Here is a 24,797-nt window from a genome sequence, read left to right as displayed (position 1 = left end):
ATCCAGGCTGGAGTGCAGTGGTGTGATCTTGGCTCACTGCAACCTTGACCTCCCAGGCTCAAGTGATCCTCCCACAGCCTCCTAAGTAGCCAGGACTACAGGTGCATGTACCATGCCTGACTAGTTTTTTGTTTGTTTGTTTAATTTTTATAGAGATGTAGTCTCCCTATATTGCCCAGGCTGGTCTCAAACTCTTGGGCTCAAATTATCCTCCAGCCTTGGTCTCCAAAAATGCTAGGATTACAAGAAGTAGCCACTGTGCTTGGCTTAAAAGAAGTTTCAATGCTTAACTACTCTTCATATGATATACTCTGATATTTTGCATTCTATTATATTTTATTTTTTAAATGCTGATCATGACCCACTAAATTTCTCTTACAATCTACTAATAATGGGTCATGGTCTGCAGTTTGAAATATCCTAGGTTAAGACCTCCTTGAGACATTATCGCACGTTGCTTAACATTACAGTTTCTTGAGTTTGACTTCACCAGTTAATAGCTATGTGGCCTTGATCAAGCTATTTAACAGAGAATAACTGAGTCTCAGTTCTTCTTTTGTGGATTGGAGATTATACAATAGTGTCCTCTTCAGAGGTCTCTCCTGATAATTAAATGAGATGGTGCATTTAAAGTGTTTACCCCAGTGTCTACCACACAGTAAATACTCAGTAAATCTTGGCTGTCTTACCACCACTGCTAGAGCCTAAGCCTCTCGCATATAGTATCAGAATGAATGACAGAATGTATGGAAAAGGGGATGAGTACTTGGAAGACATACAGAATCTAAATCAGAAGACCCAGGTTCAATACTAAGTGAGTCACACTGAACCATTTACTTAAGCTCTTTGGATTTCAACTTTCTTTCTACAAAACTGGGGAAAATAATAATATAATTCCTCATAAAGTTATTATGAGGATGAATTTGAATGCCAGATGTAAATGTGTTATGCTCTACAAGTAGTAGATGTTATTTTATGTAAATACATTTTATTAAAACCAAATAGTGAATAAGAAAATAAATTGCTTGTTCACTTTGGGTGGTAACCAATTTGGCTGTCCACAGAGTAAATTATCCCGGATCATAATCAGATGATTATGGCGAAGAGAAACCCCTTTATTTTCTATGAGATCCCTGATGGGAGAGACCATGTATTAAGCATCTTGGTATCTAGACAGTGTTTCTCATGTTATGTGTACTTTATAAATGTTTGCCGCGGGAAAGGCTAAAGGAATAAATGAAATACAGGAAGGCAAGGAGGGAGGAGGAAGAGGATGTAGAGCTATAATTGGCATTAACTTTAGTGAGGTTTTAAATTCTGTCCCTGTAGCTATTTAGACATTGTGTGTTAGGTGGTAGACTGGCTGGTCCACAAGCCCTGACTGGAAGAAGATGATCAATAGTGGGTTGGATGTACTGCACTCTTGCTGGAAGGGTCTTTCCCAGGGTCATTGTTATCTGGCATCAATCAGGGTCAGCGATGATGGAAAGCAGGCACTGATTTGAGCAGAGTTGTTAACACTTTGAAAGATAGTGATGAGAATTCAAAGTGACCTTGATAAATGGGAAGAGTGGTCCCTCCAACACTGGATGAAGCTCTGGAGACAGAAATGAATGACCTTGATCAAAGAAATGGGCAGGTGGAGGAGGAGGCATGATTGCTGAGGCTCCAAGTCCACAGCAAATGTACCAGCCACTGCAGGCTGGACATCATGATAATGATTTTCCTCCCGGTTGAGCAATGCTTCAGAGCTGAGTGATTGCAGAACCCTGGAAGACAGATCTTCCTCTTATCCCCACTTTACAGATGAGAGAACCGTTAACATTCCAGAGTTGATAACTATAAATTTGGGAATAATAAAAATGTGGTAATAATAACACCAACATCGTACAGCAATAATAGGTAACATTTTTGAACTCTTACTCTGTGTCAGGCAGTAAGCCACATGCTCATATAGATTGTTTCACCTCAAGTTTACAACAATCCTATGAAGTATGTACTGTCATTGACTCATTTAGAAGAGGAAACTGAGGCACAGCGAGGTTAACTACTTTGTCTGTGGGTCACACGACTAATAAAGGGCGGAGATAGGACTTGAATCAGGCAATCTGACTCAGAACCTACTTCAGCAGTTGAAATTTATTGAGTGCTTATTGGAATGTGGGTACAAAATAAGTTCACTTATTCCTCACAACCAACCACTCTATGAGGTAGATGACAGTATTTCCAGCTTGCAGGCAAGGAAATTGAAACTTAAGATGATTAAATGATCTGCCCATGACTACATAGTAAGTGGCAGAGTCCATGTTTCCAACCACTGTGCTATATTCATATCGTTCATTAAAGGGAATAAATATCTATTAAACACTTATCATGCAACATGTACATAGAATTATTCTCAACCAAACAAACCCTTGTTATCATTCTTATTTGGATCTTGAAGAAGCTGAGGCTCAGAGAAATTAAGTGTTGTTCCTCAATCAAAATCATACAGCTACTAAATGATAGAACCAAGATCCCTACCCAGATGTATCTGACTTCAAAGAGTGGACTCCTTGCTACCATGTCACTGGCATGTTTCTTAATTTCACAGAGCTTGATCAAAATGGCTTTAGTACTTACTGACTCCACCTGAAATTATAATCCATAATAGTAAGTGTTGCTTGGACAGTATTTAAGGTATCACAGTGCTTTTCATGACTATCTTGGTTAATTCTCACAATAGACTTTTAAAGTAGTTATGACAATCTCTACCTTAGTGATGGAAAAACTGAGACTCAGAAATGTGATGTAACAGCTTCTGAATGGTAGAGCCAAGATTAAAAAAAAAAGATATCTCAGGGAAAATAATTTTTTCCACTACGACACTGCCTGCCATCTTTGATGGGGACTGCTGTCTTTGATAGGGTGGCAGAATGGCTACTGTTGTTTTTGTGAGCAAATCATCAACATAAGTCATTTTCTGTGAGGTCTTTGCAAAGTCCTTTCAATAAGGCCAAGAATCATAGCAGTTTAACTTTCTATTCTATGCAGGATTTCTATTACAGCATCCCTGATAGAGGTGTCCGATCAGACTCCCTGAGATTCTTTAACTGGTAGGAAGCATTCTACTTCATGTTGCATTTTGAGGGACCCAGGGCACAAAAGCTGAGACAAATGTGTCAGGTCCTATCTACTTGAGCCACCGAAGGGGTCTGGAGCAGACCACCACCAACTTTGTTCCAAAGGCATTTATGAAATACCCATCTAACCTCTGATACATTTCTCATTCTGCATGTCTGCTTAGCTGGAGGGAAACTACAGAAAAAATGGCATAGCATGGTCATCAGTGGTATTGGGAATGGAGAGAAAGGGATGGATTGTGGATACGGAGGAGGTGACTAATGAGATATGTAGGGGGAGAGAGGGAAGAGACAGAATTTTTCCCAGGTTGTGAGTCCTAATAAAGGCAACTGAGATGAAAAAGAAAGAACCCTGGATTTTAACTCACTTTGTATGTTTTTCACTTATTAGTGATATGACTTTTTTGCCTTGTTTCCTCCATCTGTAAAAACGAGAAAACCATGCCACCCTCACAGGATCATTGTCAATCTTAGGTGAGGAGGCTTGGTATGGAGCTTAGCACATAATAAATAGTCAATTATTTTTCCACCTCTCTATGTCAAGTAAACTGGGAGGATGGTGGTGTCTCTATAGAGAAATAATTCAGGAAGAAATGCTTGAAGGGTTTGGGGTGAGAAGGAAATGAATGTTATTGCCTGGAGGTGCCAGCTTACTGGTGGAGATACTCACAGGCTTATGAAAATATGGGTAGGGATTCTGGAGAATAAAGAGGACTCTAGATGGAAATGTGGAGGTCATTCACATGATGGTAAGAGTTGGAGGAGTAGAAGAAGCAAGGGGAATGCAGCTCAATGAGTATTCATGGTGCACTACTGTGGTCTCAGGCTTGTGCTAGATTCAAAAAATACCCCAAGGACAACAGGCCTAGGACTTGTACGTCAAAGTTCATAGTCTGTAGAAGAGACAAATATATAATTGCAATTATTATAATATGCATTTAAATATGTATGTATATTTAGAGTCCTTTCTTTGCCCCCAGAATCCCTACCATATTTCCAAATGCCTGTGGGCTGTCTTTACCACGAAGATGGCACCTTCAGGTAAGCACATCCTGTCCTTCTCACCTTAATGTGTGTATGTGTGCACACACACACACTCGTGTGTCTATGATAAAAATTCAATTTAGAGAAAGGAGTAATTGATACCTCACAACCCACCCCAGTCTATCTCTAAATTCCTTAAATTCTACTTTAAAAATACATCCCAAATCTATCATATTCTTTCACATCCATTCTTTATTCCTTGCCTGGACATCAGCAATGCCCCTAACTGTTCTTCCTGAGTCCACTCCTGCTCCTCTAATCTGTGTTCTACATGGCAGTAGAATGATCTGCTACCCATTGATTAGACCAAGCACTGCCCTGTTGATGACCCTGCAGTAGTTTCTCTGCCACTGCAAATATAGTCCATACTTCTTACTATGGCCAGAAAGACTCTCTGACACCTCTTGGCTTCTTCCAACCTCAGTTTCTGCTATTATTCCCCTATTCCAAGGCTTCTGTCACACATGTCATCTTTCCCTTCACAAACACACTATGCTCTTTCCTCAGGCAGGGCCTTTGTACAAGCTGTCCACTCACCCAGGACGCCTCCACCCTTGCCTTTCGCATTTCCTTATCCTTTGGATCTCATCTCAGTTTGGATTTCACTTCTTCAAAGAGACTTTCCCAGATCATCCCAAACTAAGTGAATATCCTCCCTCACCCCCTGAAGTTAGTCTCTATTTTTACAACCTGTTCATTTTCTACATGGTTTTTATCACAATTTGCAATTACATATTGATCAATTAATTCACAAGTTATTAAGTCCCTACTATAGTCTAGGAAATGCATATGCAGCAATAAACAAAAATGATTGGAATGAACATTCTAGAAAGAGGAGATTGACAATAAACAAATAAGTCCATGAGTATGGGGGCTACTGATTTGATGATAATTAAAATAGGGTGATATAACAAAGAGAAACTTAACTACATGGTCAGGAAAGGTCTCTCTGAAAAGGTGACACTTAAGGAGATCCAAATGATAAGAATACTGCTATACAAACATCAGAGGAAAGGGTGGTTCCGGCAAAGAAGACAGCTAATACAAAGACTCTAGACTGAAGTAAGCTTGGAGTGCCAGAGAGTTACAGGAACAACAATGACGACAACACCTGCAACAACAACAACAACAAAGAAAGAGAATAAGAGACCACCATACTCTTGCAGTATCCAGGTGAGAGACAACAGTGGCTTGGACAAGTGAGACAGTAATAGAGGGACAACAGGTGATGCATATGCTTTAGAAGTAAAGTCAACATATGTTGCTGATGGGGCGAGGAAGTAAAAGAGGACCAACGATGATATTTGGACTTTGGCTGTTTATTTTGTTTCCTCCACTGGATCGTAAGCTTTGCAAGAACAGGGACCATACTGATTTTGTTCTTTTCACACATGATACAAACTCAATGGACATGGCTGAGTGAATGAATGTATAAACAAATGAAACTATGGGAGAAGGGGTGGAGTAATATCAGAGCAGGTTTCACAGAGGTGGGGATGCCCCTACAAGGTTCAGAAGGATGAGTTGAAGTTTGTCAGGTTGGCAAGACAGGGAAGAGAGCATTGGGGGATGAGAGAACAGCATGTGCAAAGGAGGCCGGGAACATCCAACTGAACAGAACAATGGCATTGAAGTACTTGACCTGTCCAACATATATTGGCAGCTCTGTAACCAGAGAAGTCAGAATGCGGAATACACTATTTCTCTTCTGTATACCTTGATACAAAGACAAATAATGAGAGCTCCAAAGAAGGAATGAAGGAGGGAAACAAAATCTAAATCCAGAAATTTAAGCCCCAAACTGTACTGATACCTGCAGAAGGTAGAAAGCTGTCAGTCACAGCCCTTGAGGAAATGTTAGGATCTCATTGAAGTCTAACGTCACCTCCCTAACATCCAAGACTTCCCTTGATTTTTGATGCATGGTTTCATGCTGTCTTTGGGGGAGAAGCATTTGATCTAAAGGGCACATTAGAAGAAAACAGCCTCGTGCATCCTCTGGGATGAACCCAGAGAGGATCTGAGCAAACCCAAGGACAAAAGATTCCCCCAGAGCAAACCAGTGAGGATGTTCACTTAAATCATTCCATGCCAAGCTCAGCCCTTTGCAGACATGAATGTTCACCACACAGGATGTCTCTTAGAAACAACCACTTAATAGAATATATATTAACAGCATGTAGATCAAAGATACATAGAGAGAGAAAAAGACAGTGACAAAGAGGAAAGAGAAAAGGGAGAGAGAAAAGTACCTAGAAAGAAAGGGAATGAGACGGAGGGAAAGAGAATAAGACAGAGAGAAAGCTATTAGATTGAGGCAAAAGTTGTAGTTTCTAATGGCAAAAACCTCAATTACTTTTGCACCAACCCAATATAGCAAACATCAAAGTGGAGAAAGGGTGTGTGTGATTCTGTTTGTCAAAGGGAAAGAAGGTAGATATTTTTGTTCTTTGTAGGTTAATATGTAAATGACATTCTGATTTATTAGCGGTCTCCAGCAGATGAGGTGATGATTAGCACATTTCCATATTTATAGAAAAGCAACACTAACTTTCCGGATTTATAGAAAATCAGCTCTTCACAAATAGCAAATTGTGCTATTATCGACATATGGTTTTCTATAAACAGAGCTGAGGTAATTATCCCTGGGACAATTTGTCGGTGGGCTCCTTTTGAATATTAACCACATTGGAAGCCCATTTCAGCCTCACAGATTTTAAAGAGGAGGGGCCACCAGATACCCCAGGCAATTAATTAACAATCCAGCCCCAAAGACGGGAGCCCAAATGAAAGGCTATACCACAACCACATGGTGGAAGACCAGAGGCCCAGGGCTCTGACCCTAGATTCTGGCAGGCCTGGACTAAGTAATTAGCCTCTCTGATGAGCCACAGCATTTATGTAGCTAAAACTTGGATAACACCAATCTCTAAGTGGTGTCAAGAAAATTAAATGAGAATATGTAAAATAGCTCCTGAAGCCTAGTAGGTGCTCAACAAATGTTAACTCTTTTTTCCTTCCTCATGTTTTTGAATGATTCTTAAAAGACCCACTTGAGTAAAGTTTTTAAATGCTTATTTTACATTTTACATATTTTACATCCATTGTAGGCTACTTATTTTGCATCATGATACAATACAAATATGCATGTTTTTATTTAACTGGAAAAGATTTCTTGAAGTAATAATTTATCTTTAGTGCCTATAATCCACTATGATATTTTCTATTCTGTCCTTTGTTGTAGTTCACAACTTTTCTTGTGATCCATATACATTGATTTTGAGAACTACAATTGGCTTGCAACATGTAGTTTGAAAAATACTGTAATGCAACAGGGTAGGAACCGTATTTAGATTTGTTCATCATCATATCCCTAGCACAAACACAGAATGGATACTGAACAGAGCAGTTGCATTATTTTTTGAAATGAACATGTAGATGGATGAATTAATGAATGATTCTAGCCAGGAATCTAAATTAATGCTTCATCTCAAACTTCCTGTCTTGTTTTGAACACTATGTATTAAACCCTATGTTGAGTGTTAAAGAGATAGAAAAGTGGCAGGCATGATACTTGGTTTCAAATATCTTGCTATCTGGATAAGGAAGATAATAGTAACATTTGGAAATTTTTTTTTATACTTTAAGTTCTGGAATACATGGGCAGAATGTGCAGGTTTGTTACACAGGCATACACGTGCCATGGTGGTTTGCTGCACCTATCAACCTGTCATCTACATTAGGTATTTCTCCTAATGCTATTCCTCCCCTAGCCTCCCACCCCCGACAGGCCCTGGTGTGTGATGTTCCCCTCCCTGTATTCATGTGTTCTCATTGTTCAACTCCCACTTATGAGTGAGAACATGTGGTGTTTGGTTTTCTGTTCCTGTGTTAGTTTGCTGAGAATGATGGTTTCCAGTTTCATCCATGTCCCTGCAAAGGACATGAACTCATCCTTTTTTATGGTGGCATAGTATTCCATGGGGTATATGTGCCACATTTTCTTTATCCCGTATATTATTGATGGGCATTTGGTTTGGTTACAAGTCTTTGTTATTGTGAATAATGTTGCAGTAAACATACTTGTGCATCTGTCTTTATAGTACAATGGTTTATAATCCTTTGGATGGGAGAAAAATTTTGCAATCTATCCATCTGACAAAGGGCTAATATCCAGAATCTGCAAGGAACTTAAACAAATTTACAACAAAAAGACAATCCCATCAGAAAGTGAGCAAAGGAAATGAGCAGACACTTCTCAAAAGAAGACATTTATGTGGCCAACAATCATATGAAAAAAAGCTCATCATCACTGGTCATTAGAGAAATGCAAATCAAAACCACAATGAGATACCATCTCATGCCAGTTAGGATGGTAATCATTAAAAACTCAAGAAACAACCAATGCTGGAGAGGATGCGGAGAAACAAGAATGCTTTTACACTGTTGGTGGGGGTGTAAATTAGTTCAACCATTGTGGAAAATAGTGTGGCAATTCCTCAAGGATCTAGAACCAGAAATATCATTTGACCCAGCAATCCCATTACTGGAAAATTATTTATTTATTTATTTATTTTTTTGAGACGGAGTCTCGCTCTGTCACCCAGGCTGGACTGCAGTGGCCGGATCTCAGCTCACTGCAAGCTCCGCCTCCTGGGTTCACGCCATTCTCCGGCCTCAGCCTCCCGAGTAGCTGGGACTACAGGCGCCTGCCACCTCGCCCGGCTAGTTTTTTGTATTTCTTAATAGAGACGGGGTTTCACCGTGTTAGCCAGGATGGTCTCGATCTCCTGACCTCGTGATCCGCCCGTCTCGGCCTCCCAAAGTGCTGGGATTACAGGCTTGAGCCACCGCGCCCGGCTGGAAAATTATTTTTTAAAGACTACCCAGTGTGGAATTTTATGTATGTGTTGAAGAAGAGGAGTAGCCAGCCTGGGCTGGTGCAGTCTAGGAAACTACTTAAAGCTGGGAATTTGAACTTGGCTTTGCAATATGGATAGATCTCTCATCCTTCCTGTCACTCATTGAAGAGGTCAGTGGTTCTCAAACTGTAGTAGCATCAGAATCACCTGGCGAACTTGTTAAAACACAGACAGCTGGGCCCATTCCCAGTTTTTGATTTAGTTAGATTTGGGATGGCAACCTGAGAATTTACATTTCTAACAAGTTCCCAGGTGATGCTATTCTGACAGTTGGGGCCCACACTTTGAGAACTACTGTTCTCCTAGGTTGGAGTAATATCATTAATGTGGTCGATGCTAATAGTCTTTATTCTTAGCCATTCAAGATGTTAAGCAAGGAAGTGATACAATCAGATCTGAGAAGTAGAAAGATTCATCTGGTGGCAATTATCAAGAATGGGTTGGAAGGGGTGAGCCCGCCGCCAGAGACCATTTGGGAGCTGATGCAGTAACAAGTGAAAGATGAGACCCCAGCTTACCTCAGCAGGAGTGGAGATGGAGGACAGCAGAAGAATCAGAGAGAACTGAAGCGCCTTAGAGATCTACCGGAGTGAAGGAGAAGGAGGAGTCTGAGATGAATCTAAGTTTCTAGCTTCACTGACTGACTGTGTGGTAGTTCCATTAACCAATAATACTACATTTAAAACAAGTTTTCACATTTTAATTAACAAAAATGCCCCCAATTTTTTTTTAATAAAAGTAACTATGATACAATAGGAAGCATATAGTTTTAGGGGGCTAGACAAGTCTGAGCTCAAATCCTGTTTGTGGTGCTTATTAGCAAGTCTCACTCTTCTGGATCTCAGTTCCCTGGGAATAATAATACTTATTCTATCCTATAGAGTTGTCCTAAAAACTAAATGAGATCACCCATGGCTCATAGTCAGTGCTTAGAAAACTTCAAACCATGACTTGGTGTCTGTGTTGACTACCGTGTACATAGAGCTGCTTTACTTACCAAGAGATTCCATTTTTGCTTTGTCAATCACCAGGATATATTCATAAGTGCCACCCATGGATCCAGATGTGATGTAATGGGTGCCATAGTCATTGATGAACTTGGCATACATGCCATAATTGTACTGATCTGGAAGCTCCATTAATGACTGCAGCATTCCTTCATCCAGCATAATGTTGTCCCTCCTCATCTTAAAATGGGCAGTCTGCACCTTTGTGAAGATTCTCATGAAAATGAATTTCTGCCAACAACCGCCATTGAATAAAGCAAAGGAAAAAAGAGAGCATATATGTTACCATTAGAAATAATGCAAAAGGTTGCTGGGCGTGATGGCTCATGCCTGTAATCCCAGCACTTCGGGAGGCTGAAGCTGGCAGATCACGAGGTCAGGAGATTGAGATCATCCTGGCCAACATGGTGAAACCCCGTCTCCACTAAAAACACAAAAATTAGCTGGGCGTGGTGGTGCATGCCTGTAATCCCAGCTACTCGGGAGGCTGAGGCAGGAGAATCGCTTGAATCAGGGAGTCAGAGGTTGCGGTGAGCCGAGATCGCTCCAGCCTGGCGACAGAGCAAAACTCCATCTCAAAAAAAAATAAATAAATAAAATAAAATAAAACAAAACAAAATAAATTAATAAATAAATAAATCGAAATAATGCAAAAAGTCAGCTTTTAGTAGCTGTAAGAAATACATATATATAAACACACATATGAACACAAATACATGTAACGGAGTACTACCGTATTTCACAAATACATGTAACGGAGTACTACCGTATTTCACATTAGGTACTAATGTATGCCAGACTTGCCCCACACCTCCATCTCTGTTCCCACTGCCCCTGCCTAGGTCAAGTTCTCATCAACTCTCACCTGAGTGAGCTACTACAATGGTTTCTTCATTGTGCTTCACCCTTCTGTTCTTTGCCCAATCCATTCCCACCCCCACACTTCTCCCAGTGCTAATCAAAGCATTGGATTGGGAAACTTTCTATGCTAATATTAAGTATCCATTAAAAATTGTGTTTAAGATATCTTTAATGACATGCTGAAATGTCATTCAATTGGAGTTATTGAGCAAAAATCTACAATGCCTATAGCAGCATGCATTACACTAGGTGCAGAGGACATAATCTTGCATGAGATAGGCTCCTGCCCCCCTGGAGTTCATATTCCAATAGTAATCTTGAACTAAGTAATAAAGAAAAGCGGGGTCCTTATATTAAAAAAAAAAGAGATAGCACTGGAAGAATTTTGGATTGGTTTTACAGGAAGATGGCCACCTATGGGCCTTACTTTCAGGCAATAGAAACCTTGATTCAAAGTGATGATGGAAGTTTGAGGAGTCCACATGCTTTTAGAAAAGTCCATATTAACATGCTACAGATAACCCTTAGAACAATATAGGACTTTACCTTCAGTTCAATAGTTAATTCTTTGGCAAAGCTCTAGGACTCAATTTATGTGTGTTGAGTAAGTTAATTTTTATAACTATATTTTCATCGTTCAAGATAATTTTTGAACCCCAACTGGATCCATAGTCTTGGTATTAATGCTATTGAGAATTTTTAGTAAGCTTCTAATTAATTCAATAAATATTCCCCTGGCCACCTGATTACCTCTCCAACCTCACCACTCCCTGTTTTCCTTTCCCACCCTGTGTTTCAGCTGGCTGAAGTACTTTCAATCCCAAGTTTTTGTGTGGCTTCCTCATCTCCAGTACCTTGCACATGCTGATTTCCATGTCTACAGCATCCTTCTGCCAACTTCTGTCTCCCTTTGTCTGGACAATTTGTACTAATCTTTAGATCTAAGCTTAGATGAATGTTCTTTCCTCAAGGAAGCGTTTCTTGACCCCTCAGGATGATAGGCACTTAATGGTGAAGGTTTGCTGGAAAAATGAAATTTTTTTTTCTGGCATACCAGCCCTTCTATCTTTTTGGAAAAGCAAGGCTTGCTTTACAATTCTTCCAAGCGAAATTTAGAGGGTCCAGCTGTTTCTCTTAAAACATTACCATTCTACACATTTCCCTATATGCTCCAGGTAACCATGAAAAAGGAAGTGGGGGGGCAAAGTGATAAGAATCCTAGTCTTATCATTCAATTTTATTCCCTTTGTGATGATTCTGTGTGCAAAAGCGTAATAAGAAAAACAAACCTGATTACCACTGATCAGACATTTCCAATTACACAAGCAAATTAAGGTTCAATTACTACTGTACTTTTTAATGCAATTAAGGTAATACGTGTTCAGTGTATGTTATGGAATACTGTGAGACACAGACATTATGTTTGAATACCTTCTCATTATACTTGTTTAATTCTTTCAAGAATGAAGCATCTTCTGACTTGGATACACCTACACCCACCATTAAAGGGCTGTCAGCTGGGCCTATGCCGATGGTCACTCCAAATGAGTCAGACTTGTCTTTTCTAACTTTAGAAAGAAGGTCATTTGCATTATCATACAACTCTGAGGAGATTCCAGTATCTGCCAGGGCCTGAAAAAAAAAATGAATAGATGTTAGCTTTGTGCACATAGAGCCATTTCTCAATTCATATTTAATACTTAAATCTTTGCTTGGTAAAATATCTAAAATTTTAGATTATGGTAGGCAATTCTTTTATAAGGCAATCCAGTCATTAGACCGATACTTATTAAAATATAGAAATCATAGCATTGTTAGTGTTTAGTGGTACTGATAAAACATTTATACACCACATGTGCTTGCACACACACACACGCACATGCACACACACAGATGATTCTGATCAAATGCTATATTGCTCTGAGCATGGATTTCCTTCTGGCTGGCTTATCCTTTCAGGAGAGAAGGCTGGCTGCTTGTCTTTGCAATAGTGAGATACAGAAAGCCACATATGGGCAGGAGCCTGGGAGGAAAGAAGCAAAGGAAACCTGCAGATTATGATTGTCTTAGGCAGTGGTATACAGGATTTCATTTCTCTGCTGACTTGAACTGAGGCCTGGACTTGGCCTTGTTTCAGTCAATGAAGTAAGCCCTAGGAGCCTGTGAGTAGTTTGTTCTGCAATCATGAGAGCATGTGTTGAAATGGAGCCTCCATTATCTTGAGTCCCTGAGTGACTGTGATGGTCAGTTTCCTTTCTACCTTAGGGTGGACAAGTAGCATAAGCAAGGCGTTGTTGCTTCAGCTGCTGAGATTTGAGAATTCTTTGTTCCCAAAGCACTTAGTTCATCTTGCTGATACATAGGCCCAAGACCTTCCTCGAGATTAGGAACGTGGCGTTGTTTATGTCTTCCACATTGGTTTACCATTGGTCTGATAGAGAGTAGAGGTTGGAGTAGGGTTGGGGGAGAAAACTTCTTAAAAACAGACCCTATAAGCTTGGCCTTATTTTCTGTCAGTATTTTGTTCAGAATCCTAGGATCCTACTATCTCCCTCTAGAAGGGAATAATCTATCTCCTCCTCTAAATGTTGTGCAGCCTGGACTTAGTTCAGACAGATCTAGGTTTGGGTCTTGTCTCTGCCACCAACTGCAGTGGAGTTTGATCCTGACACTTTCTCCCTTTGTGTTTCTTTTTCTTAATATCTAAAATGAGGCAATGATAATATCTATCCCATTGTGTTGTGAGGGTTAAATGGGACAATTTGTGTGAAAGTAGAAGATCTGACATATGTTAAGCATTCAATGATGTTTGCCGTGTGGATGTTTCACCCAAAGGATGAGGGGTAAGAAAATTAATGGCCACGAGTAGGCTCTTGACTGATCATGAGCTCCAAGTGACCAAGAGACCACCAAATCGTAGAGATGGAGAGGGTCTTAGTGATTGTCAGCAATTTGCAAGCGTTTTTATACAGAAGAACCTTTGTTTCACACAAAATCACATACAAAGAGCCAAGACATGAAAATGATCAGCGTGAGATGCCTTTGGTGAAACGAAAGTATAGGTCTCAGAATCCTGCTCATCTACGCCTTGTCCTGCCCTACACTCTACAGATTAGAAAACTGGGCCCAAGGAGGGCAGTGGGTTAGCTGCTAACAGTCTTGTATATAGTCTAACAGAACCACAACTTGGAAATAGGTCTTCTGATTGGCAGCCCAGAGAATAGGGCCTCAGATCTATTTTACTGATTTGGGAATGGAGCCAAGATTTAACAGGTGGGTAGCCACATTTATGATCTGCCTCTCAGCACCCTTCAACACTAAGTATGTGTGGGGATGGGTATGAAGGAGACTCCAGCCACCAGCAAACTATAGAAAACAAAAGTTTCCAGAGCAAGCCATCTCCACCAATAAGCCTCTGCCTCTCTGCCACCTACACCACAGTGGCCTGAGAGCCTCCGTGTTCAGACTTACTTCAAAGTGGTACTTCAGGAAGTTGTAGGGTTTCCGAAAGTATTTCTCATCATCTCCATAGTAAAGACGTTCACATGTGGGGTCATATCGAAGCTCCCTCCATTCCCCATTGTATACCGTCTCACACTGGCCCCCATAGTAAGTGGCATCGTACACACTCTGAGCATCTTCCTGGGTCAGGATATTGTACCTACATTGAACAAAGCAACTTCTAAATAGCTAGCAGATGCTGGGTTTTATACCTGGGTGATGGGATGATCTGTGTATTAAACCACCATGGCACACGTTTTCCTATGTAACAAACCTGCACATCCCGCATATGTACCCCTGAACTTAAAATAAAAGTTGGAAATTAAAAAGCAAAAGCAGCTTTTAGGAGAGAGAATTAGAAAGGCAAGGCGGCATATAATGTCATCTTCTGAAAGATGTTGTAGCTGGTTCAAGTAATAGTTTCTCAATCTATGTTCTGTGGAGTCCTGGGGTTCCTCCAAGTAGCTTATGGGCCACTTCAGGTAACACTTGGAGACTAAATGGGCTGGCCTGAGCCTTCAGTTTTCCTTTATCTAGATCATCTAGACAGTCCTATTTAGCATCTAGAATCATATTGCCACATAAGCAGCCCTAAATATTTGCTGAATAAGTTAGAGAAGAAAATGTGCAATTATCATGAATCCAAGGGCAGCAGCCAGACAGTCTGGGCTCATTTCCCATCTCTGCCACATCTAGCTGTGTGACCTCAGGCATATCATTTAGCCTCTCTGTGCCTCAGTTTAGTCATTTGTAAAAAGCAGTTCTTAAATACTACTGCCCTCATTAGAGTTAAATGAGTTGAAACATGTAGAGAAATCATAATTGTGCTTAGCATATACATCAAGGACTGAATAAAGGTTGCTGTTGTGGTAATTGTTAGTATTAAGTATAATTGTTAGTATAAGAGCTCTGCTGATAAAAAAAAATAACTTTGAAATATGGGATGCAATTCATAGTGCTAAGGGCGAGAATCTAATCCTCAGAAAGGCCATGATCTTTGAGGCAGCATGGGATGTTGGAAGGTGCACAGTTTAAAAGTCAGGGAGACTCCTGTTTAATTTCCAGCTTTGCCACTTACTAGCTGTGTGACTTTGAACACAGTCTAGAAGCTCTCTGCATTTCATTTTCCTCATTTAAAGAATAGACATAATAATATCTACCTCTCATGGTTTTTGCGAAGCTGAAAGTATGAAACTAAAACAGCAGTAAAGTACATATTAGGCATTCAACAAATTATACTTACTTTTCCCTAGCCCAATACTCTTCCAGAAATATTTCTCCATACTTCCCTTTCTCTAGTATTTAAAAATCATCAGCCCAGGTTCCATGTTTTAGGATATGGATGGTTTTACCATATTCAGGTAAAATAATGTCAAGCAGATGAAATACAACTTTAATTTTCTAAAAAGGGAAAGTTAACAGAACAAAAACAGTAGAGTTGGCTAAGAGTTCTAAGACCTGACAATCAAAGCCTCTTATGTTACAGACAATATAGTTATTGCTTGTTTTTTCTCTCTTAAATTCCTATTTAACCTTAAGGAGCTAACCCAAATGTTGCCTTCTGTCAACAGCCTTCTCTGAATGCTCTGGACAGACTGCTGCTTCCTCCTCTGTGTTCCCAAGGCATGCAGTGACTACCTGTAGCATAGCGATCATCATGATTGTTTACGGCCTCTGTGAAAGGGCACAAGGCAGGAAAGGAGCAGGGGATAAATTGCGAATAAAATCCACCTCAAAGGAATAAGTGGATAATTATAGAGCACCTGGCAGATTGTAGAAATTCAATGTATGTTAACTTCCTTTTTCTCTTTTTTCTCCTTCTCTTTCTTCATATTAGTGTAAGTGATGTAATGATAGCTACAATAAATTGAATACATTCTCTAGTAGACATTTAGCATATATTAGCTTTCAACGTCATGACAACTTTGCAAATGCAGAAATTGAAGATCAGAAAAATTAAATAACTTGCCTCTAGTCATAGCTGGATTTTTTCCCCAGATTTTGTTGATAGAAAAATCTGGGTTCCTTTCCCTCTACTTCCCCTGAAGTTTCTATCTTCCTGACCATTGAACATGTTTCTGCCTGTAGCTTATATATATAGCCTCTTAACAGACCGAAAAAAACTCAAAGAAACAGTATTCCCTAAGAGTATACTATAACCTCTAAGCATGAAGCCTATATATATTTGGAAAAGCTGGTTGTGAAAGCCCCAGTTAAAAGGGAAAGGTGTAGTCAAAGAAGTTCTACCTTTTGGAAATCTACTATGCAGAAATAATCACACATGTGTACAAAACTACGTGTACAAGAATGTCCATAGCACATTGTTTGTACTAGAAAAATATGGGAAAGAATCTAATTATCTTTCAATAGGAAGTAGTCAAATAAATTATTGTATAGTTATACTATAGATGAGGAGTTAGAAATTCTTTTTTTAATAAAGGACCAGATAGTAAATGTTTTAAGCTTTGCAGGTCACAGGGCTGTGTTGCAACTACTCAACTCTGTCATCGCAGGGTGAAATCTGTGTTCCAATAAAACTTTATTTGTAAGAACAGCAGGCTGAATTTGGCCTTCAGGCCATAGTTTGCTGACTATGTTATAGAAGAATATGATGCTTATTAAAAAGAGATAGAAATTTTGGGGGAAATCTTAAAACCATACTATTAAGTAAAAACATGCAAGTTACAGACAATACGTATAGCACGATCATACTTATGTAAAATATACCTGTGTCTAGAATGCCCAGTACACATAGGTATATTTTCTATGTAATGCATATTGTCAATGCATTTTTTACATAATCTGGAAGTATCTTCACCAAGCTGTTAACATGGGTCAGCTCTAGGGAGGGAGCGGAGAGAGGGCTGTTGGATGGAGTGCAGGCAAGAGAGGATGGAAGAAAACTCTCAGTTTTTATTTCAAACAGGTATTACTTCTCTAACAATAAGTAAACATTTTAATCTGGGAAATGAATTAGAAAAAAATAAGAGTATGAAGGGCCTCTGAGATCTGAGATAAATAGAAGAACCATCAAACATCAGTGGTTGAAGTAGAGCAGGACCATTTTACTAGTTTCAGTATTCAGCGTGGGTGAAGCACACTGTTCAGAAAGTGTATTTGAAATGTTTCTAGTTAAATCACATGGGAGAAGATCCATGGTCTGCCAATAAGGAAGGTATTATTTTTCATTTCAACATGTCAATATTTCACACTTCTATTGTTTATTCTACAGTCACTTTTGAAATCAACAAGAATCCCCTTTTATTGATGTTACGGGTTGGATTACGTCTCCCCAACATTCATGTGTTGAAGTTCTAACTCCCAAAGCCTCAGAGTGTGAGTATATTTGGAGGCAGAGTCCTTAAAGGGGTAATTAAGTTACAGTGAGGTCATTATGGTGGGCTGTTATCCAATGTGAGTGGTGCTCTTATAGGAAGGGGAAATTAGGACACAGATATGTACAGAGGGAAGAACACGTGCAGACACAGGAAGAGGGCAGCCATCGGCAAGCCAAGGAGAGAGGCCTCAGAAGAAACCACTCTGCTGACACCCTGACTTCAGACTTCTCGTCTCCAGAATTGTGAGAAAGTAAATTTCTGCTGTTTAAGCCACTCAAGATGTGGTGTTTTGTTATGGCAATCCCAGCAAACTAATACTGCTGGTATGAAAGAACACAGAATTTTCTCATCTTTTTATGTGTGTATATCTACATGCACTTACAGAGGTCAATTCCATCAAGTAGGTGGGCTGTGATCTCAGAGCAATTAACCATAATGAATGAGGGCTGCATTCCATGGAACCCCCACTTGTCCTTGAGTGGGCTGCAACAGGGCTGAGTCACTCTGTGACAGTTACTACATCTCCTCATTTCCTTATCTGTAAAGATCCAGCTGATCATATTGATTTGTTTCAATTCAACCAATATTCAGTGAGAGGCTATAGGACAAGCTCTGACACGGGGGCTAAGGAGATGAAAAAGCTGAGTCAGAAGCAACCTCTGCCCTCAAAGAGTTTATTTTCAAGTTAGGAGACAAGATCCTAGGCAAAAACAGAGTGGCAGTACTAGAATGTCACTCTGAGCTAAGCCCTGTTCTGGTACTGGAGAAGCAGAGATGACAAGGAGCCCCTAGCCTGGGTAGATAGACACCCCAACAGACGTCCCCAGCCCTGTTGGGTAAGAGCTGTGAGAATAAGACTTGCAGGAGGCTCTGGGAGCAATGGGAGGGGACTAAGTCAACCCAGGCAAAGTCAAGAGCAGGGGAGGGGGCTGTTACAAAGACTACCTAGGGGAGATGGTACCTCAGTGTACTAGTCTGCAGGGGCTGCCACAACAAAATACCATGGACTAGGTGCCCTACACAACAGAAATTTATTTTCTCATGGTTCTGGAGGCTAAGAGTCCAAGATCAAGGTGCTGTCAGGGTTGCTTTCTGCTGGAGGTTCTCTTCCTGTCTCAAAGACAGCCGCCTTTTTGCTGTGTCCTTACATGTCTCATTCGCTATGCATGTGTGGAAAGAGAGAGATCGCTGGTATATCTTTCTCTTCTTATAAAGCCACCAGTCCTCTTGAATTAGGGTCCTACCCTATGACCTCATTTAATCTTAATTACCTCTCTAAAATCCCTATTTCCTAATTCAGTCACATTAGGAGTTAGAGCTTCAATATATAAATGTGGGGGTAAGGGGAGACACAATTCAGTGCAGAACATTAGATAAGGAGTTACCCAGGTAGGAATTTGGGAAAGAATATTCCAGGAAGAAGGAACCAAATTGCTTAAGGCTCAGAAGGAAAGAGTGTGATGCATTCAAGGAACTGAACCTGAACATAAGGTGAATGAAGAGAAGTTAGAATCGAGGCTGATTTCATCTCAACAGATAAAGACACTGTGCCCTGAGAGGTTTAAGTAAGCAATGGGAAAGTGGGGATTAAAGCCCCTCCCTGTCTCATCCTGAGCCCATTGTCTTTATACTGTGTCACACCATTAGTCCTGGTTATTGCAAGCCTCTACAGTGCAAAGCAGATTGTGAACAGGGCTATTGGAAAGGAAAGGGCTGAGACCAGAGAAGAGCTATCTTTCTGAAACATCAGGAAGGCTTCATGGAGGCTGTGGCTTCTTAAATGGGCCTTAGAAACAGCACTGGGGTGAAGGGAGATGAGCAGTAGGGTAGGTGTACTAAAAGAGAGGAGGACTGTCAGGCAGATACATGGGGAGATAGCATGGGCAGTGTCACATAGGCAGGACTGGGCAAGTCATCTCTGGGGACAATGAGAGTAGCTCACAGCATGCACTCCAGAGGAACCCTACAAAATGGCCCCCTGCTGTCCTCAAAACTAATGCTCACAATTAAAGACAAATCATTCCCTGCTCCTAAATAGCTAGTAGGCAGGCCCTCACCCCAAGGCTGCCTTCTGTGATCCTGGAATTGGTTCGTACTGGCTGCAGTCTTCGTCAATGGCCCTGACATCTTCACAGTTGTCCTCATCAGAGCCATCAAGGCAGTCCTGGTCTCCATTGCACACGAGGTGGCGTTTCAGGCAGCGACCTGGAGAGGAGAGACTGTGGCTGCTCCCGGGGTTCCCGTATCCCTCCAGACCCACACACACAATCAGTAAGTCCTTTCTGCCTCAGAAATAAACCTCCCATCTGTCCCATCCTCTTTCTGTTCTCACCACCTCTGCCTTCCTTCCAGCCTCATGAGCTCCCGCCTGCAGCCCCCCAGCTTGGGCATTGCCTAAGTTTCTGTCTCTCTCTAATTCTCCACATTGCAGCCCTAGTAATCTTTCTAAAATGCCAGTCCATGTAATCCCTTGCTCAGTATCCTCCAGTGGCTCTCCATTCCGCTTCTTCCAAATGCCACAGTCTAGACCCTACTTGCCCATCACCTACCTGCCCATCACCTACCTGCCCATCACCTACTTCTCTTCCCAAAGCCCTGAGGCTGCAAACATTCTGGGCTGATTGGGAGTCTCTGATTCCCATGCTTTTGTACGTTCTTTCTCCTAGAAAGTTCCATTTTGTTTCACAAGTCTCTACTCAACTACCATTTTGAAGCCCACCCAGACTGCCCAAAGCAGATTTGGGAACCTTCTGCTAGAAAGTCCCACTAGACCATGCACATGTATGTGCCCATGGCTATCACACAGTATCTTAATTAGCTCCTTCTACGTCTCCAGACTAGGAGTACATCACGGTAAGGTGCATTATTTTTTTCATGTCTATATTAACAGCAGGTAGCTTACTCCCTGGCACATAATATGTGGCCAATAATATTTGTTCAATGAGTGGATGAATGAATGAATTGTATCTTTTTCTAAATGAATCAACAGATGTTCCTACAAAGTTGAATCAAAATTACTTGGGCTGCTGGCTTGGCTTAAAATGCAGATTCCTGGGACCCATCCCAAACCTACAGAATGGCAGCCTCGAGAGGAAGGGCTCAGGAGTACGCATTTTAATAAGCTCCCTGGGGAAGGGTTTCACATGTCACTTTTGACAGGTACAGCTGTTATCCTGCTGGAATGCTACTCACCTGTCTCCTTACACTGGAAATCCTGTCCACACCGTGCTTGCCTTATACAAGGTGTAGAACTGGAGCAGCTGGCTTGATCCCAGACATCACCACTGCAGATGGTTCCCCCAAACTTGTTTGGCTGCAAGAGGCTCCGGTATCGGTACTAAAACAGATTTTGAACCAGAAACATGCTTGTCAATTAATCAATCAATCAATTAACCAAGATTTGTGCAGCCAGGTCTCAGCTCAACATAAGAAATAATTACCTAATGATTGAGAGCCTCCTGCAAAGCTGTCTTTTGAGGGATGAGTGTGCATAAACAGGGGTGTGTCACCAGAAGTGGCACAATCACCCACTGGAATGTTGAATAGGGCCTCCAAGCATCAAATGAAAGGCTTGGACAAGATATTTCTAGGGTCTTCCTACTTACTAGGGAGAACCTTTGTTCCCTCTTCTTGAAGAAGTTAAATTCCTATTCATCTTTCAGTAACATTCTGCAGGTTGCTCACTCCCTCTCTACTAGCACTTGGCATATGAAGTTGCAATTGAGTATCCATGTAGTTCTCCATCTCTCCCACCAGACTATGAGCAATTTGCATATTGGGGGTGGGGAAGAGAGGACCATGTCTTATATAGCTTCGCACACTTGGCACTTGATCTAGCGTCAGGTACTCAAGAGGCACGTTTAGAAGACATCTGTTGCTTTTTATTTGCAACATTTCTTCTGGTCCTGGAATTCCCCTCTTTCTTTGGAATATATCTCGTATGGTTCAGGTGGGAATGACCTCGCCTCCTCAGTCACAGGGGTGTGTGGGTATGAACCAGGCCTGGTCCATCAAATCATCACATCTGCCTAGTTGTAATCATTGCTTCAGGGATTGGCACATAACTCAATCCCATCCAATCAAGTTCTCTCTGGGGATTTTCTTTTACAAAGAGACAGCTTCTTTTTCATGGAATTGTTGGAAACAATTGTAGATGCCTTGCCTATTATGCAGAAAGCACCCATCCAAGAGATAGAGAGACAAAGAGAGACAAAGAGAGCTCTGAAGACATCATCTGAGTCCCTGGGTCCACCTTTGACTGCAGATAAATAGACACTTGACAGAAGGAAGAATTAAAATGCACGCCAATCTTGGGACTTTAGAGTTTCATAATCATGTTTTCTGTATAGCGTAGTGTCAGGCACTAGTGTAGAAGGAGGAAGCTGAACACTAGGATATTCAGAGAAACATGAGGTTCTATTCCTGCCTTCAAGAAGCTTAGAGTCTAGTTAAGGACATAAAATGTGTAATAATACAAAACATGCAGCACGGATAGCAACCACACAGTGGCTGAAAAGGAAATGTGCAGCCCTGTATTTCCTGCTGTCTCTCTCCCTGGCTCAGCCCACAGGCCCCTTCCTTTAAGAATGTTAGCGTGTAGGTAAGAAAGCAATGATTTGAGCAGCAAAAGAAGTGGGTTTCCTACCTCAATCAATTTCTTACTTGGTGTGAGAGGTATCAGTGTCTGGTACTTTGTTGCTCAGTTTCTAAATCTGTGCAATGAGGTGGGTGAGCTAAATGACTCACCTAATTATAATGACTAATATCCTTTCACCTGTGTCCTGAAGTTGACAGAGCATGGACATGAGGATTAGATGGACTTGGGTTCAGGTCCCAGATTTTCTGACCAACTGCCCATGGGCAAGCCACTTCCCTTTTCTGAGCTTCTGTCTTCCACTGTGTGAAATGGGTGTAATGGCACTTTCCCTGGAAAGGACTGTGTGATCTCTGAGTAAGAGAATGTGTGAAGAAGCCCCTAGCCCTGTTTCTGATATATTATCGGTGCTCAATAAGCAGAGGTGGTTTTCACATTGTTATTGTAATCCATGTAGTCTTTCCAGGTGATTCCACGGGTGATTTGTGGAGCAGTGCAGCTCGCCTCTCTTCTTGCCCACCTCTGTCTCCTTAGCTGCTCATTAGCAAAGTGGCAAAGTTAGCAAGGAGAGGTGAAGATCAAACCTGTCCACAGGCCTGTCCTGCCTTTCAGTTAATAACAGCAGTAACAGATTTGTAAACTCTGTGGGAAGAGACTGTAATTAATGACCAGTTGGAGAATATCAGTATATTTTAATTTTCCACCCATACTCTTGCCCCTCAGCACAGCAAATAAAGGAGTGATCAGCATGGAAACATAGAGCCAATTTTCTTTCTTTCTTTCTTTCTTTTCCTCTCTTTATGTCAGTTTATTTCTAGACGTGCCTTCCAAGAACACGGGTTTATCTGTTACTTCCTCTGTTCCGAAGTGTTTAGTCATTCACATTCTTTGAAGTGTAACTGCTATCCACGTTAAATACATTTCTATAATTTCCTTACATGACACTATGACTTCAGCCAAATATATCTTGTTCATTGTTCCTAAACATACTGTGTTTATTTCTGGCTATAGACTCTTGTTCATGGTTTTTCTTCTTAGGATGACTTCTCATCTCACTTTCAAATCTTTCCTTCCTTTAAAATACAGCTTAAAGCCTGTTTTCCACCATGAGGTCTTTTAGAACTGTTCAGCCTCTTTCCCACAATTCAAACCCCAAAGGTTTGACTTTCTTGTGAACTCGTATAGATCTTATTGTCTCCATTTTCTGCTTGAAACTTAAGATATATTATCTTAAATATATTTTCTGTATTTTTCTTTTATCATCAACTAATGTTACACGTTATTTGAAGGAAAGCGTCTCAGACTTTTTAACATGGCCAGCACTGAGTAGATATCCAGTCAATGTCATAAGGAGAATGGAATATCTAACAAGGACATTATGCATGGGATACTGCTGTCCAACTCAGATGACTATTTGCCATTACGTGACATCTATTTTGATTACAGCTTTTTATTATGAATATGTTGTGCTTATAATTCCACTTCATTGAGAATGAGGTTGGGAGTGAATTGTAAAGGTATTTATCCAAGGTCCAAAGAAAGAAAATATTACTGCTTGGAATATTGCAGTTAGGTCATTCTAAACTCCATTTTTGCTTCTTTGACAAAAGAGCAAATTTGAGCCTGAAAACTGGTGCAAGGATACCTTAGCATATCTGTTGTACATGTTATAGGGTGAGGAGTTCACAGTTAAATGAGCAACAGGGATCTGGTACATGTCACTGTTCTGCAGTGCTTTCATGGTGACTTATAGGAACAGATTTAATATGCTTTAGTAAGGGCTTGAGCTTCTCCAAACAACACACAATGTTATTTGAAATCAGACACAGTAGGTACTTGCCTTTGAGTACTCCTTCTTTGAATTAGCAGCCAATTTTCTCTATTACTCTAAAAATTATATTAGATTTTTAAAACCTGTAGCTACCAATTTGATAATGGTGATGGTGGCTACCATGTATTGAGCGCCTACTATTGGCCAAACACTTTACATTCCTTATGTTATTTAATCTTCACAAGTTTATGAAGTTAAGTATACTATGGGAATCCCATTTTGAGCTGAGTTAGAATTCCAGCTCTGCCACCTACTGTATATGCATCACTGGGTCAACTACTTAACATCTCTGATCCTGTTTTCTCATTTTTAAATGAAATATATCTGAGAACATTGCAAAGATTCATAATAATACATGCAAAGAAATCATCACTTCGCCTGGTTTCTGATATACACTCAGTAAAAGTAGTTATCAATGTCATCATCATTCTTGTATCCAGCTGTTGGGCTACTTCAAAAGGAATTGAAGTGACCACTATGTCACTCATTACGCTCCAGGATGGTTCAGTGGGAGGCAGTAGTGTGGAGGGGTCAGCTGCAGAAGCTTTTTGGAGTCAGACTGACCAAGTTTTAAATC

At 40.7% G+C, this 24,797-nt stretch overlaps 1 protein-coding gene across 1 annotated transcript in view; it reads right to left on the bottom strand.

Annotated features, from left to right (window-relative positions):
• C8A (complement C8 alpha chain) overlaps positions 1-24,797 on the bottom strand; it is a 63,474-nt gene that overhangs the window by 22,313 nt on the left and 16,364 nt on the right. Inside the window, exons 3-7 of the mRNA XM_003891953.4 lie at positions 20,988-21,132; positions 19,853-20,000; positions 14,428-14,617; positions 12,388-12,588; positions 10,086-10,326 (exon numbers count right to left, since the gene is read on the bottom strand). Coding sequence (XP_003892002.1) covers positions 10,086-10,326; positions 12,388-12,588; positions 14,428-14,617; positions 19,853-20,000; positions 20,988-21,132 — 925 coding nt within the window. The remainder of the gene's footprint in view (positions 1-10,085; positions 10,327-12,387; positions 12,589-14,427; positions 14,618-19,852; positions 20,001-20,987; positions 21,133-24,797) is intronic.

The sequence above is a fragment of the Papio anubis genome, chromosome 1 (assembly GCF_008728515.1).
Source record: "Papio anubis isolate 15944 chromosome 1, Panubis1.0, whole genome shotgun sequence".
Lineage (NCBI taxonomy): Eukaryota > Metazoa > Chordata > Mammalia > Primates > Cercopithecidae > Papio > Papio anubis.
Note: the sequence above shows the minus strand (reverse complement) of the source record. Positions and strands in the feature narration are given on the sequence as shown.